The sequence below is a fragment of the Eschscholzia californica genome, unplaced genomic scaffold (assembly GCF_041429995.1).
Source record: "Eschscholzia californica isolate CP2 unplaced genomic scaffold, dmEscCali1.0.p SCAF_5, whole genome shotgun sequence".
In the NCBI taxonomy this organism is placed as follows: domain Eukaryota; kingdom Viridiplantae; phylum Streptophyta; class Magnoliopsida; order Ranunculales; family Papaveraceae; genus Eschscholzia; species Eschscholzia californica.
The window spans coordinates 39,636,464-39,653,349 of NW_028238472.1; the positions used below are offsets into that span (position 1 = coordinate 39,636,464).

General features: G+C 34.7%; 1 protein-coding gene across 1 annotated transcript; it reads left to right on the forward strand.

Annotated features, from left to right (window-relative positions):
* The first annotated feature begins 1,790 nt into the window (after positions 1–1,790).
* Positions 1,791–5,433, forward strand: LOC147539144 (uncharacterized). The gene is made up of 6 exons (XM_086638868.1): positions 1,791–2,126; positions 2,285–2,397; positions 2,818–2,907; positions 4,147–4,199; positions 4,336–4,438; positions 5,154–5,433. Exons 1-6 carry the CDS (start codon positions 1,892–1,894, stop codon positions 5,271–5,273), a joined length of 714 nt encoding a protein of 237 aa, XP_086494994.1. The 5' UTR covers positions 1,791–1,891; the 3' UTR covers positions 5,274–5,433.
* Positions 5,434–16,886: the final 11,453 nt, after the last annotated feature.

Consider the following 16,886-nt stretch of genomic DNA (forward strand, 5'->3'; position numbering starts at 1 on the left):
ACTTTTGCTCTCTTACTTCATTTTCTCTAAAAATCATTATTTTTTAGGTTTTTCAGTTTTAATTCTTGATTTTTTTTTTCTTTTTTTGTTATTTAACAGGATAAAGAAACCAACCAAGCTGCTAACTTCGCCAAACTCACAGAGTTGTTGCTCACTTACTCGTGAAATCAGTATTTCGGGAATTCGATTAAGGACTGATTAATACTTTCTCTGAATCTGAGTTAATTTTCGAGTTACTCAATCAGATCGTCCGAACATAAACGCATAGTTCAGGAAACACAATTTCATGCTTAAACCCCACATTAGGAGAGAAAACTGTGGAGCATTTTAATATAAGAAAAATTTGCGAAACGCATGTTAGCTATTTTTAAAAACTTGTTTTGGGCCTCCAAAATCTGAGGATCAGCCCTGGTCTATTTTTCCTGAGACAGGATCTCTTGCTCATTTCTTGGCCGTGGGATGGATTGTTACCACATGCCTTCTATTCTTAAATAAAAAAAATATGAAATATTCCTCAATAAAAATTGAGTTACATTGTTAAGTTATCTATGATAACTAGGCAGGCTACGTAACCCATTTATGGATCACTTGCTGAAAAAAAAATGTTAGAGAGAGAAAGACAGGGTTGGAGGGAAAGAGACCAGACATATGAAAGTGACATTTTGTATCATCAAATAACTACATAGAAAGAAATGTGGTTATAGAAAGAAATGTGGTTATCAAAAAATATTGTGTTTCAAATTACTAGGCCGTATATTTTTAACAAAAGGGCAGATTATTCTTGGTCACATATTCATCCCTGTCTCTCTCATCAGCTGGCCATGGAGATCTCAATCTTTATAATGCAATTTGAAGTTAGGTAAAGGGTAAAGAACAACAAACAGTGGTGTAGTGGCCTAGGTTGTGGGGGCGGGGATGAAATTGACTGATGGGCCAGAGTCTTCGGCCCACGATGATTTTTGGCTCGTTCTTAGCCGATAGATTATCATGTCCGTGGGCTTCTACTTGGGCTTTACCCCCCAAGTATAAAGGTTTTGCATCTATTCCTTTCGATATTAATGGATATCACTTTTAATGAGAAGTGAATCTATGACCTCTGGATATTACGAGTGAATGTCTAAACACTAAAAGGTGGTGGACGAAACGAAACAATTAGGTGTGTTATGGGTTAAAAGGTGATCCTTCATCGGTAGTAAAAATGAAGTAACAAATCTCCATTTTTCTAAAGGTTGCCCAGTTAATGAGTTTCCGAACCAAATTTGTCGTACAAACATGAATACCAAGTGTTTTCTCTATAGTCCTTTACTTCACACCTCTTCTTCTTCAATCTCATTGGTGCGTCAAGGGTATGTTGAACAAAGTCAAATTGCCTCAACACACTTTCTGAGTGATGCGCCTCTGCAATATCACAAAAATAATGCAACCGTTGTTGAAGGTGAAAGTTGGGAGAGCTAGACCACCATGACTTACGGATCTATATGGCCCCAAATAACCTAAGTAAGACAACTATTGTTTGTTCTTAATAGAATGAATTAAACATGCAAAATACCATAAATGTGTTACCCCTATGTCGATCATCTGTGGACGGTTAATCAATCAATCCTCTTGGTTGCCTGCGTATAACATGCTCCGCCCATCTACGCATCATGGAAAATTCTAAACGAAGACCGAAATCCTTGTTTGGAGTCTGATAGAGGAAGGTGCTTCTAACCAAAAACCTAAAATATAGGTGTGCTTTTAAAGGGGAGAGACTTTTAACAAAACCTGGGAGGCCATTAGTCTGCCCAATTGAAAAAAAAGGTATGACTATTAGCACCCCAAAGTTTGGCTAAGAAATACTAGGTAAAGATAGTGCAAGTCTATACTTTAGGATATACGACCTAAAACCAAAATGGCTGAAACTGGGTTGGTTTCAGTAACTGTAATCAAAGCTTCATGGGATATACGACCTAAAACCAGTAACCCTAATCAAATCTCAATCCCTTTCTTGAAGAACAATAATCACAAGAAAATTCACCTTCCAACTCTTCAAACTATACCAACTACTTCAACAACAGTCAAGAAGAACTTAATCTCTACTTCAGACCTACTCAAATTGAATCCCACACCTCAGATTTCAGAAAATGGTACTTTTATACAAATGGGTTTTCATTTCCTTATTCTTTGTTCAAATTTTTCAACTTGTTTATCTTTTCTTGATATCTGTTAAAATCTGAATTATACCCATAATTTCATTTTTCACTGTTTTGAGGAAGATTATGAAGTTAGTTTTGGGTTTCTTTAGATGAATTGCATTTGGGTGTTGAGAGATGGTTACCAAATGCACCAAAAGTGAAGAAGCCTCGATCAATTTATAATGCTGCATCTTTAGCATATCTTGGAGATTGCATATATGAGGTGAGACCTAATTGATTTTGGTTTTTGAGTTGTGTTTTATTGAGAAAATATGGGGTTTCTTCAAAGATTTCATAATGCATAGTATTATATTTGGTTTTTCATTAATAGAGCTTAGGATGTGAGTTTGAAATGATGGGAGGAAATGGGTCTAATGGAAACCTAAGTAAAAACAATGGCTAGGAGCCTAGGTAGCATTTTGATGAGAAAATTGGAAAGAGATGTAGAGATGAAACTGTTTTCTTTTTTAAAGCTATTGTCTATTAAAAGGCACACCCATATATATTTGCCCGAACATTTCCTACTAGTTCTCGATTTTGAGGCCTAGTGCTACTCCCTAATCCTTCATTGGCCGACTAGCACCCGACTGCGAGATTAACATTTCAGCATATCTAAAATATATTGTTTTCTCAAAATATGCAGCTATATGCTCGTAGGCACTTTTTGTATCCTCCTCTAAATATTGAAGAATACAACGATCGTGTTATGGCTGTTGTACGTTGTGAAGCACAGGTATTTTCATAATTCTGTATATTTTACCAATGTCCAAAATGATCAAATACCCTGCCTGTCTTTGTGCACTTTTTCTTTGATTAATGTCAATCTAATTTCATCATGCGTGCTATACAAATCGGTGAACTGTAGTTTTTTCTTTCTTGACTCAAAATCACTTAACTATATCTAACAAGTAGATAGTAGAAATATTTGGTTCCCAAAAGTTAAAAAGAAATATTTCTCAAGAATTCATGTTAGAATATTTATTATGTGAATTGTGGATCACTAAAATCATTTTCGGCTTTAAGCCCTAATGATGTGTGCTGAATGCACTTAATACTACCCTACTATTCGTTACTATCTAAACACTTCACTTCGATTTTAATTGTAACAATGTGAAAGGGCCTAAGTTTGTTTTCTGCTTGTATTTGTTAGGTTGACTTTATTCCCATTTTTATCTTTGAAACTTTCCGTAGGCTTCTTTGCTTTGAGAAGTCTTCTTTCAATATTTTCTCGAGGTACCACGTAGAAGAAAAAAGATTATATGAAAAGTCATTACAAGTAACAACTTAGAACCAATGGTACCTGGTATGCAGATCGCCCTGGTATGTGGTTAGGGTACCGGTACGGGGCACTCTACCATGTAGTATCGGGTTCGCTAGGGTACACTTCTTCGGTACTTTTTTTTTCGATTGCAGTTCGTTTTGGACTATTTCCCTAGACAATATATACTCTATATGATGCATTTACAATAGATATACCTACTCTCAGACATCCTACCTCCATAATACTTAAAATCAAACAAGTTAATTAGTAAACTTGTAGTTAACTACTCAACTAGTCAAGTTTATTGATTTTTACCAAGACTTTGGGGTTAACTAAGACTAAAAATTCTAGTATGTTAATTTGGAGTATTGGATTGCGAACCCGCCGAAAAAGGTTACGGGGAATCAGGTACACGGTACGCAAGGGGGAGAAGATTATCTGGTAACGTTGGTGAGGACAACCAGTTGGTGAAAATCAAGGATCTGTATTCCTCTTAGTCTTTTCTTTTGCTAGAGTTACATCTATGGTTTAAGTTGGTTTTAAATTGAAAGAACCAAAAGTATAGTTCCTCTTAAAACAAGAAGTTAGAATAGTTCACTAGTTGTAATTTTTCTCTTACTCGACTGAAGGTTTTTCGTTGTTCGAAACTATTAACATTTTCGAGAAAATAGTAGAAGTCTTCGAGCTTATATTGCATTTATTGACTTCCAGGATGCATTACTCAAAAAACTTACAGCTGAGGACTACTTATTAGAAGAAGAAAGGTGAGTACTTCCTTCTTTAGATTTTACCCTTTTTCGGCTGTTTATTACATATATCGACCTGTTAAATGTTAATAAAAGCAATTGAATCATACATTTTTTCTATTATCTAAACATGTCTTGTAAGTTCCAATTGTAGGGATATCCTTCGATGGGGAAGAAATATTGACTCCAGGAAAACGAAAACCACAAAGCGTGCAGGTGTTGCACTCTACAATAGAGCATCATCACTTGAAACATTGGTGAGTTCCAATTCGCCTGCTCTGAAAAAGGGTAGATACTTATTACTCCTTACCGGATACTCCTATGTATGGAGGTATACATAGCCCTGTGGATACAACCCAAGAATCAACCCTTATCTATCTTCCTAGTCCCCTAATCTGAGGAGCGAAAGAATCCCCGTGGTAGTCTAGTCTATCGTGTGATTCAAGGGATTTTCCGAGTTTAGTTCCTGCTATTCCCCCGAGGGGCGAGCACGGCGAGGGGAACGGTTCCCATTCCCAAAAGTGCCGCTCGGTCCCATTAGACCAACTCCTGGTTTCAGGGAAGTAATTTAGCCGGACTGGTTGGCAATATAATTGAGCATTAAAAATTAGCTTCGGTGTAGATCTTTAAATTGAAGATTCAAATCATTGTTACAACCAAATGCTTGGACGAATTGAAAAGGGAAAGATTTCGAACCCCTGCACTCATTGCCCAATGGTTCAGAGCTAGATGTCTACAAACTTTAACAAATATAACTCGATATCTTTCTGGAGAAATTATGAAAACTCGAAACTGAAGCTTTGAATTTTCGAACTATCTTATTGTTATAGTGGTCCAAAATTTTCCGCGATAAACTCGTTTCTATCTCGCTTGAACAGATTTTCCTATTTCAAGTAAGCATCCGGAAAACCTAATAATGGGAAACATGTACTCAGTGTGAGGCTTATCTTTCGGGTAACTATTACTTTGTAGGTCGGCTATCTTTATCTAACGAACGTGAAACGCTTAGACGAAATCATGCTAAAAATGGGATTCTCAAGTGGTGCTTCCAAGCAACCTATACTCGAACAAACCAAGAGTAAGTCAAAGTAAGATTTCATATAGCGAGCCCATTTTCTTGCCTTGTTTTTTATATTTGGAACCATCTTCATTTTGTTTTAACGTCTATTAGAACTAACTCGTTATCATGTACATAATCAAATTAACCGAATATCTGCTAATCAGTCCAATATGATGAATTCATTTTTACGTACTCCCTCAGTATTTGATTACTTTACGTTCGTCAATTTGATTGATATTCCATCATAGAGTAAAACTTCGAAACTTCATATTTACCCGTCGCCAGAGGTAGTATGCCATCAAAAGCCTCTCTTTCTACTAACCTATGTTTAATTCTTATCTTCATATATTCTGCTGATTGAAGGTTCATTGTCTTTTCGTTTCTGTAAATTGCTGAGTGCTCTTGAATTATTCTAAGGAAAAGATATTGTCCAGGTATTATAAAGTTTGTCTATGAAAACCTCAACTAGAATACGAGAAGTAGAGAATAACACACAGTTACAGTAGTATTTAAGCAGAGTATGATCAGAACTGGCTCCAAGCTATGAAAGATGTATTTTGTGTTTTACACAAGAACAATACTCAGACTTTCATTCAACATGAAAAAAGGATGAATGTCTATTAATGAGTTTTCAAGCTTAAATATAAGGCAGACGGCGCCATGGAGAGATTCATTGGTAGCAAAGGGTTTTCATCAGCAAGAAGGAATTGACTTCAATGAAACCTTCAACCCAGTGGATAAAATTGCAACAGTTACATTGGTTTTAAGTATTGCAATCACTTGACATTGGTCCATTAGGCAATCTAATGTGTCGAATGCCTTCTTGCATGGAACCTAGAAGAAAAAGTGTAAACATGTCAACCTCTTGGCTTCATAGATGTAGATCAATCTTCTTGCGTCTGTATTCTCCAAAATCCCCTTATGGCTTAAAACAAGCCTCTAGAGCCTGGCTTAAAGAGTTTAGTACTCATCTTCTTCACATTGGATTCACAAAGTGCATAGCCGATAATCCTATGTTTATCTTCAACGACAGAGAAGGTATTGTTGTGCTTTTTCTCTATGTTGATGGAATAATTGTGACGGGCTTGAGTAATGATTTGATTTCCAACCTCATTTCCACTCTGCAAGTTTACTTTGCAATCTCTTGCATTATATCTTGGGAATTGAGGGTCAATCTTAATCTCTGAGAACCTATAGGTATGGGTATCACAATCAAACCAGCGAAGATCTCTGAAATTTCTTCTCTTGCAGCCTTCTCATATGCTGACTGGGGTGGATGTCCCGATCGATACTAGGCGATCCACTACTGGGTGTTGCACTTTCCTTGGTCAACTCTTATCTCATTGGATTCAAGAAAGCAACCCACCATTGCTAGGAGTTAGGCTGAAGCTGAATACAGGGCAATGACAGTTGTAGAACTTCTTTGGTTGTCCTTTGCAGGACTATCAATGCCCATTGTCTCCGATCCTTTCAACATAACCGAGTTTGGGTTCAAAACATTGTATCGGCCCCACCCCTTGCCAGAGCCGCCTCGAAACATACTGACACTAATTCCAATTAGTCGAATAATCCACTGAAAGGATAAATGATTTCTTACCCCAAAACTTACGACACTATTTCCGAAGTAATCAAATAATTCATTGAAGGCGGAACAGTTCTTACCTGTGGGTGACTAGAGAACCAGTTTCACTTGATTAGTTGAGTACTGCAATCCCTAAATTGAGCTTGATGGGCCTGGATTTGGAGTTTGAGAAGCTCATGGACCTAAGTTGGGTCAACCACAATTAACATGTGAGAGAGATAGATAGATAAGAAGTTAGGGAGTGGGTGGTTAAATTAAGAGGACTTTTTTCAATGGGTTCCTTTTAAAAAATGTAGCTCAACAAACTCAAAAATTGTTGTTTCTTTCATTGTCAAGTTAGTTGTGCTTGAAATGAAAAGAAGAAATTGATAATATGAAAACTATTAAATATGAGTATAATTTTAAATGTCAAATTAATATAGTGAATAGTCTATACTTTCATATAAATGAAAGCTAAGTTCTTAAATTTATTGAATCCTAAAAATTTACTACTTAACCCTTGACTTGTATTGTTGACCTAATACTTAAAAACAATGTAACAATGTTGAAATGAAAAAATAAGAAATGTATATATTTTGGTCGGTGTTTCGGGGAAACTAAAAAAGTTTCGGGCAAAAGAGTAGGAATTAAAAAATAAGGTACCAAAGCACCTTAAAGTCATCGGTCGGAGATGGCCGACGACGGCATGCTATATCTCTCTACTCTCTCTCTCTCTCTCTCTCTCTCTCTCTCTCTCTCTCTCTCTCTCTCTCTCTCTCTCTCTCTCTCTCTCTTCACTGCCTCACTCTCTCTGTTCACTGTCTCTCTCTCTTTCTTCTCTGTCTCTCTCTCTCTTCCCTGTGTCTCTTTCTCTCTTCTTACTCTCTCTCTCTCCCTCTCTTTCTCTCTCTCTCTCTCTCCACTGCCTCTCTCTCTCTGTTCACTGTCTCTCTCTCTGTTCACTGTCTCTCTCTCTTTTCTGTCTCTCTCTTCTCACTCTCTCTCTTCTTACTCTCTCTCTCTCTCTTCACTGCCTTTCTCTCTTTATTCACTGTCTCTCTCTCTATTCTCTCTCTTCTCACTCTCTCTCTCTTCTCACTCTCTCTCTTCTCACTCTCTCTCTTCACTGCCTCTCTCTCTTTATTCACTGTCTCTCTCTCTCTATTCTCTCTCTTCTTTGTCTCTCTCTTCTTCTCACTCTCTCTCTTCTCACTCTTTCTTCCTAGTCTCTCTCTCTCCCTTCACTGCCTCTCTTTCTCTGTCTATTCACCATCTCTCTCTCTCTTCTATGTCTCTCTCTTCTCACTCTCTCTTTTCTTACTCTCTCTCTCTAAGTTCCGGCGAAGGGAGTCATGAAAAAAATGTAAAAAGAGAGAGAAGAGAAAAGAGAGAGGGATGAAGAGAGATGACTGGTGTTGTTGCCGCCGGAATTAATAGTCACCAGAGTTTATGGTGGCGAGAATGAAGATGGATGAAGAAGAAAATAAAAATATATTGTTTCCATTCAAAATTTTCTGCACCGAAAAATATTCTTATTTCTCCCAAAACATCGACCGATATTTTATATATGCATCTCAACTTCATTCAGATACGAGACAAACAAACTACACAGTATTTCGAACAAATATTCGTAGACGTTTGTGGTGGAGTGCGACTGGTTTGGAAGTGAGTGGACCATTATTTTCTTTTTTTCTCTTCTAAGCATGACCTAAAGCTTTCGTGAAAGGCCAACATGAACCAACAATTCATTCTTATACTAAAAAGTATTATTTGAAAGATAGAATTTTGAATTTACGTGCCGCCTTAACTAATCTTATTGTTAGAGTTGAATGAGACTAGTGACATCCCAACCATATCTACCTTTTAAAAAACATAATAATCAAAGTAGCTTCCCATATCCTTTGATTGGAAGATTAAAATATGAAAACAAGGGTGGATTTTAGACTTAAACCAAAATAATTGATGATTTAAGTTGATTGACTACTTAAAACTGATGAGAAAGTGATGATTTTATATTTTTATTTAAAAACGATATTTATAATCGAAATGATGGTCGAATTTTCAGTGACAGTATTTAGTCTCCTGAGTAATTACCGTCCAACCATGCGTATAAGAAGCTAACGACCTTGACAAATTTTGAATAAAAAAACATTTCTAAACAAAAAAAAGTCTTAGAAATGACACAAACTAGGAGAAAAAGTGTACCATATCCATTAGAAGGAAGAAAAACTATAAAAGTAGATTAGTTATTGTCTGATGATGATGGAGTATATCTATTATCTTGAATGACCAAGAAATAAGTTGGGATGTTAAAGAGTTTTAGGGACCCATCTACCATGTCCACCACTACTAGAAGGAAGCTTGAAGTACAAGGAAAAAACACAAAATCATCTATTGCCTACCCTCTATATGTTTGAAACAACCCAAAACTTTATTATTATTGTATTATTAATAAATTATTTATTCTGAAAATTAATTAATTAATTATAAACAAAAGACAAACTTTAGCTTTCAAGGGATTCTATACGTAGATATACCAATAAAGAAACTAGGTCGTGAATAGATATGGAAATTATGTACCATAGTTTGCCTTTGAAACCTCAACAAACATGAGTAACAAACTAAATAATTTTGATTTAAAAAATTCGAATTTATTTATTTTTATTTATTGTACCAACACAAAAATAAGGTAATGTGAAACCTAACTTGTTTTTCTATTGCCAAGAAGTGATTAATCGTCCCAACTTCTAGTCTTTGTCAGTTTAGTATTATATAAAATGTGTTCTCGTGTTTTGGTCGAACGCTTTGTGGTCGAGTATAGTGGGGGCTTTGACTAAAAGGCCTTATCTTGAATTGACCTAAATTCGAAGGATCAAACCGGAAACTATTTTGTAATTATCAAAAATCCCTAACACATTACAGCTCGGAACTTTTTTTCGTCCGTTCCCAGTTGATGTGGCGGGTGTGGTTTTAAACTTTGACCAAATCTAGGCTGTTGAGAGATGAAAACAGCTGGGAACTTTTTTTTATCAAAATCTTTTGTGATTCTAGCATCTTTTTTTTTTTTTTATTGAGGAATCAGTTTCGAATAGTTAATAGGTTAAAATTGCAACAGTTACAGTGGTGGTCTTTAAGTATTGCAATCACTTGCCATTGGTCTAATGGAATCTAATGTGTGGAATGCCTTCTTGCATAGAACTTAGAATAAAAAGTGTATACATGTCAACCTCTTGGCTTCATAGATAAAGATCAATCTTCTTTTGTCTGCATTCTCCAAAATCCCTTTATGGCTTAAAACAACCTTCTAGAGCCTGGCTTAATGAGTTTAGTACTCATTTTCTTCACATTGGATTCACAGAGAGCATAGCCGATAATCCTATGTTTATATTCAAAGAAGGTATTGTTGTGCTTTTTCTCTATGTTGATGGAATAATTGTGACGGGCTGGAGTAATGATTTGATTTCCAACCTCATTTCCAATCTGCAAGTTTACTTTGCAATCTCTTGCATTATATCTTGGGGATTGAGGGCCAATCTTAGAGAATCTTTAGGTATGGGACTACCGCCGCCGGCTAGCGGAAGACTATAACGACTAACCCAAGAAAGAAACCTAGAAGCTCTGATACCATGTAAGAAATAGAGAAATTGTAATGATTTGTATTGATTTCCTAAGCTATTACATAAGTCTTTATAAGGAGAGAAGTTTTATCTATTGGGCAATGTGGTACTAAATATTCTATCACTCATATATTCTAACATGCTGACCGGGGTGGATGTCCAGCTCGATAGTAGGCGATCCACTACTGGTTATTGCACTTTCCTTGGTCAACTCTTATCTCATGGGACTCAAGAAAGCAACCTACCATTGCTAGGAGTTCAGCTGAAGCTGAATACAAGGCAATGACAGTGGTAGAACTTCTTTGGTTGTCCTTTGCCCTAGCAGAACTAGGAGTATCTTAGGCTTCTTAAAAGCTCCTTTCGAATAATATCAGTACCCATTGGCTCCCATCCTTTCAACATAACTGAGTTTGGGTTCAAAACATTGTATCGACCATACCCCTTGCCAGAGCTGCCTCGAAACATGCGACACTAATCCGAATAATCCAATGAAAGGCAGAACGGTTCTTACCCAAAACTTACGACACTATTTCCGAAGTAATCCAATAATCCATTGAAGGAGGAACAATTCTTTACCTGTGGGTGGCTAGAGAACCAGTTTCACTTGATTAGTTGAGTATTGCAATCCCTCTATTGAGCTTGCTGGGCCTGGATTTGGAATTTGAGAAGCCCATGGACCTAAGTTGGACCAACCTCAATTAACATGTGAGAAATGGTCCAGATGGATAAGAAGTTGGGGAGTGGGTGGTTAAATTAAGAGGACTTTTTTCAATGAATTCCTTTAAAAAAGAGTAGCTTAACAAACTCAAACTTGTTGCTTCTTTCATTGTCAAGTTAGTTGTGCTTGAAATGAAAAGAAGAAATTGATGATATGAAAACTATTAAATATGAGAATAATTTTAAATGTCAAGTTAATATAGTGAATAGTCTATACTATCATATAAATGAATAGCTACGTTCTTAAATTTATCGAGTCCTAAAAATTTCTACTTAGCACTTGACTAGTATTGTTGACCTAATACTTTAAAACAATGTAAAAAAAGTTGAAATAAGAAATAAGAAATTTATATATTTTATGTATGCATATTCAAGTTCATGGAGATATGAGACAAACAGACTAAACAATGTTTTGAACAAATATTCGTAGACGTTGTGAGATGGAGTGCGATTGATTTGGAAGTGAGTCCATTATATTCTTTTTTCTCTCCTCTGAGCATAAACTAAAGTTTTCTTGACAGGCCAACATAAACCAACAATTCATTCTTAAACTAAAAAGTATTATTTCAAGATAGAATTTTGAATTTACGTGCCGCCTTAGACTAATCTTATTGTTAGGGTTGAATGAGACTAGTGACACCCCAACCATATCTACCATTAAAAAACATAACAAACAAAGTACCTTCCCATATCCTTTGCTTGCAACTTAAAAAAAAAACGAAAAGATTATAACAAAGGTGGATGTTAGATTTAAATCAAAATAATTGATGATTTAAGTTGGTTAACTACTTGAAAATTGATGAGAAAGTGATGATATTATTTGAAAACGATATTTATAATTGAAATGATCGATGGTCGAACTTTCAGTAACAATATTTAGTCTCTTGAGTTACCGTCCAACCATGCGTGTAAGAAGCAATAACGACCTTGACAAATTTTCAATAAAAAACATTTCTAAATGGAAAACGAGTCTTAGAAATGACACAACAAGGAGAAAAAGTGCAACTTATCCATTAGAAGGAAGAAATAGTGGGGATGTTAAGGAGTTTTAGGGACCCATCTACCATGTCCATAGCCACCACAAGGAAGCTTGAAGTACAAGGAAAAAACACAAAGTCATCTATCTTGCCTACCCTCTGTATATTGAAACAACCCCAAAATTTTATTATTATTTTTTTATTAATAAATAATCTATTTTGGATATTAATTAGTTATAAACAAAAGACAAACTTTAGCTTTCAAGGGATTCTATATGTAGATATACTAATAAAGAAACTAGGTCGTGAATAGATATGGAAATTATGTACAATAGTTTGCCTTTGAAACCTCAACAAACATGAGTAACAAACTAAATAATTTTGATTTAAAAAATTTGAATTTATTTATTGTACCAACACAAAAATAAGGTAATGTGAAACCTAACTTGTTTTTCTATTGCCAAGAAGTGATTAATCATCCCAACTTGTGGTCTTTGTCATTTTAGTGTGTTTCTTTTTCTAACTCCTATTATATTATTATTAGAAGTATGCTCATTAATGGATGAAGAATTGATTGGGTTAATATGGCTTATCTAAACATAAAGTTGTTGCTTAAAACCCTAGAGAGACAACTTGATAAGTACTATGACATTGAGAAATAGTGATTGAAAATATAAATCATATGATGGTGTTATAGTTTATGAACATGAATTTATAGGAAACAACTGTCCATATATTGTTAAAACATTGTTTATTAATATTAATCTTCATAATTGTGAATTATGGAATGATTCGTTGTATTGTACAATATCCTTGATATAGGAAATTCGATTTTTTGAGTCTTCAAATATTTTAAATTGTTGTTGATTGTCGAATCTTCATCTTCTTAATTCGTCACGTATCTAATTAACCAACCTGTTAATATCATACGCCCTGTTTAAAACCTGGAATTTAAGAGATGAAATCATTATTTTGTGATCCGGAGAATGGACTTTGTGAAGCTCCAGAGAGTGAATAAACTAAACTATCCAACTTGTAGTTAACCAACATTATAAATTATCCCCAAACACTAGGGATTTTGTATTCTGCCTTCTTCTAGAAGGTTTTAAGATGAAAAGGCTCACAACAAAAACAGATTCAATTAAATATGACCCACATTCATATAAATGTAGATTTGAAAGTGATCTCTATCAACTTGCAAACTTTGCTATTAACCATATAATGCATTTAGAAATTTCCCAATGGATAGAATTTGGAAAGATAAAATCCTACAAAGTGTGGATATGGTTGAGTATACGCCTAATTTAAATAAAATACAAACCTTTCATTTCACACTCATATCGATGGGATTCATCATACAACATTGCACGTAAATATTCATATATAATTCAGATTATACACAAAAAACTAACTTCAGATAAAGTTTTCTCAATTGAATCCAAGTGGAACTCAATCCTATCTTAGATTTTCTCAATAACTTTACAATTTTTAGTTGGATTAAAGATGTCCCAATCTTCACTAAAATCAATAAAATAGATTAGTTGATTTTGTAGTTGAATTGATCAGTTGGAATTTACACTCAAAATAAGTCCTACTAATTTGGTTGATGTGTCAATATGATGTGGACTGTGGTCTTATCACAGGCAGACTCAGATAGTAAGATGACATGTAATCCCAATCTTTGTATTCGATTTGAGCCAACTCCTATTGAATTGTCTTTGAGGAGAAATGGATATAAGATGAATGGAAAAGTGTAGGTCCAATCTTCTTTTTTTTTTTTTTTGAGAAAGTGTACTGTAGGTCCAATCTCATCCAAATAAAGGTTCAACTTGGACTAAGAAAATATTTATGTGATGTGCACTCAAAATGAGTGACACTATATTCCCCAAAGGACGATCCTCTTTCTCCTTTTAGAAGTAAAACAAATAGGGAATTTCTCTTTTGGCCTCATACTCTTCTATTCCATTGTCCCTTTTTTCCCATTTGGGAAGTCATTTAGTTTTTATTTCTTTGTTATCTAGTTTCTTTTGTTGCAATGAAATCACAATATTCTTGTTGATAAGCTAACGAAATAGACTAGAAAAATTTAAGGCAATAGATTCTGAAAATACATTTTAAAAGTTATTTCTAATACGTATAGTAATTACACTCTTACCTTTTAGTAATATAAGTTATCTTTCAACAAAAAAAACCCTGAAATCATCTTGAAATCACCACAAACTCAATTTAACTACGGGAAGTTTTATAGGACCCTCCCATTTACAAGCTTATTTACGAACTTTACCATTTGGTCGAATGAGAGAAGGTAGAGTGTCTTTTTCTGGAGGGGGCCCTTCTAACCAAAATGAGAAATTGATGGAGCGCTTTTAAAAGAGACGTCTTTTTAACAAAAATGTGGCGCCTCTATATAATCTCCCTATAACTACTTACGAGCTTTTATCCCTTTATTTTATTCAAAATTCCTCGTAATTTTAGTTATGATTGTATAAATAGTTTTTTATTATAATAAAAATATATAATTAATTGATTAAAAAAATAAATGTAGAAAATCAACAGTTGGATTATCACTTTTTTTTTTTTTGATGAAAGGCCCTTGGATTATCACTTGATTTGTGTTTCTATTACCTACTATCATTGGTTCCAAGGTATGCCAAGTTTGTAGAACCAAAACCAAGTATAATAACTTCAATCTGGTTCTAAACTTGTCAATTTCCAAGTATCTTCTGCATTAGATAGAGATTATTCTTGCAATCAATAGCTCATCCATTTTTTTTTTTTGTTGAACTATAGCTCATCCATTTTGTTGGGGTACAAATTCATACCCACAAACAAAGAATTAAATGCTATTGGAGATACCCTTAGTTGTATATATTGTTGTTCTTGATAATAATTAGAAAAAAATAACACAAACTTGACAAAAAAATTTATTAAATATTAATCCACGTACCATTCTTATCCTATCTTTAGCTAACTACTTATACATTTGACTTAATTTTTTTTTTTGTTGAAAAACACATTTGACTATATGGTCTAACGTCTTTTTCTATATAAAAATAATCTGAAATATGTCTATATTACAGTTACATATAGACTAAAATCAAAATTGTTGAAATATTAGCTAATTCTGTGATATAAAAAAAATTCAGATATTTTGAATACGAATAAAAATCAGATACAAGTTTTCGACTATTGGTAGACAACTTACTTTACATGCATGCCCCAAAATCTCATTAACCAAACAACAATGATACAACTCCAGGGGCTTGGCTGATTTCTTGGCCCAAAACCCGGCCGGGTGAGTTGGCAAGTCAAACGGGCGTAGTATCATGACGTGGATGGTTGATTTCATCTGATTTTATATAGAATCTAGTTTTAGTCCTTCATATCATGTTTAATTATAAACAAGGACCCCTACTTAAACCATGAGTTGCCCAACTTTCTTTCATAACAAGAATCACGACCAGACTTCCTTCACCTTCCTCGCGAAAACTAGGGTTTATCTTTGGCGGGAAATTGTTGCTTAGGGCGTCGTCTTCTCTCCTTCATAGGTAAGGTTTGATTTTGTTTTGGTTTTATCTATTCCTCCCACAACTTATCATTAATGTCTAACTCTCCCTCTCTCTACGAATTTGAAGATTTCACTCTAGTTTTCCGATCTCTCTACAAACCGAGGGAGTCTTCATGGTTTTCTATCTCTCTAAACTTTATTTGATTATCTTTGTCTATAAGTAATACTTATGATTCTGACCTAAATTCCAATTTTGCCCTAAATTCTGATTTTGCCCTAAATCATGCCTAAATTTGGACCTAAATTGTCTTATGTGTTAAAATTAGTCGAATTTTCCCTAATTACTTTGAAATAGGTTTCATATATGTTCTAAATCATGCCTAAATAATTCTGTTTTGGTCAAAGTTGTCTAAATTGTGACCTAAATTGTCTTATGTGATAAAATTAGTCGAATTTTCCCTAATTAATTTGAAGTAGGTTTCATATATGTTCTAAATCATGCCTAAATAGTTATGTTTTAGTCAAATTTGTCTAAAATAATGGACTGTAATTGTCTTATGTGATAAAATTAGTCGAATTTTCCCTAATTACTTTGAAATAGGTTTCATATATGTTCTAAATCATGCCTAAATAGTTCTGTTTTAGGTTTGAAGGTCGCCGATCGGAAATTTGGCCGGCCGGCGATCCCTGCCGGAGAAGATGATGATGTGGCGTGATATGTGAGTTGCAGAGAGAGAAAATGAGATGGATGAGAGAGAGTAACAGAAAGTTAAAGATAACGAAAAAGGGAGGCCATACGACAATTATTACTAAAGTAGGAGGCCAGGCAGGAAGCTGGTCACAAAGTTAGGGGTCATTTGAGAAATAACCTTAACCGAAACCTAGTATTCTCTTCTAGCGAGAGTATTGCCCTAGTCATCAACTCATAATTTATAGCCTTCTGTAAAACTCTTCTACATCTACAAAAAAAAAGTTCTCACAACCATTGTTGGTATACGAATATATGATGCTATTTTCATTTATGGGTATCGTACACTTTTAACCGGGTCAAAACTTGGACCCGAATGGTCCACCCGATATAAAACAAACCGGAAACCCCTTTAACACTTTCCAAAATTCAAAGGAGCGTTTCTTTCAAGTGAGATATCAAAATCATACCTTAATATGTACCTACCATAATGAGATCTACTTTTTAATTAGATCTTCCATCATTATCTCATTGTAACCTAACCATATCACATTAGACTTTTCTAGTTACCCTACCA

What these genes read in the sequence shown, in the direction of transcription:
- LOC147539144 (XM_086638868.1), top strand. Translation starts at nt 1,892, where the DNA reads ATGGCTGAAACTGGGTTGGTTTCAGTAACTGTAATCAAAGCTTCATGG. An exon ending in ACCTCAGATTTCAGAAAATG is followed by an intron (nt 2,127 to 2,284) that starts GTACTTTTATAC and finishes GGGTTTCTTTAG; the next exon opens with ATGAATTGCATTTGGGTGTT. An exon ending in TACTTATTAGAAGAAGAAAG is followed by an intron (nt 4,200 to 4,335) that starts GTGAGTACTTCC and finishes TTCCAATTGTAG; the next exon opens with GGATATCCTTCGATGGGGAA.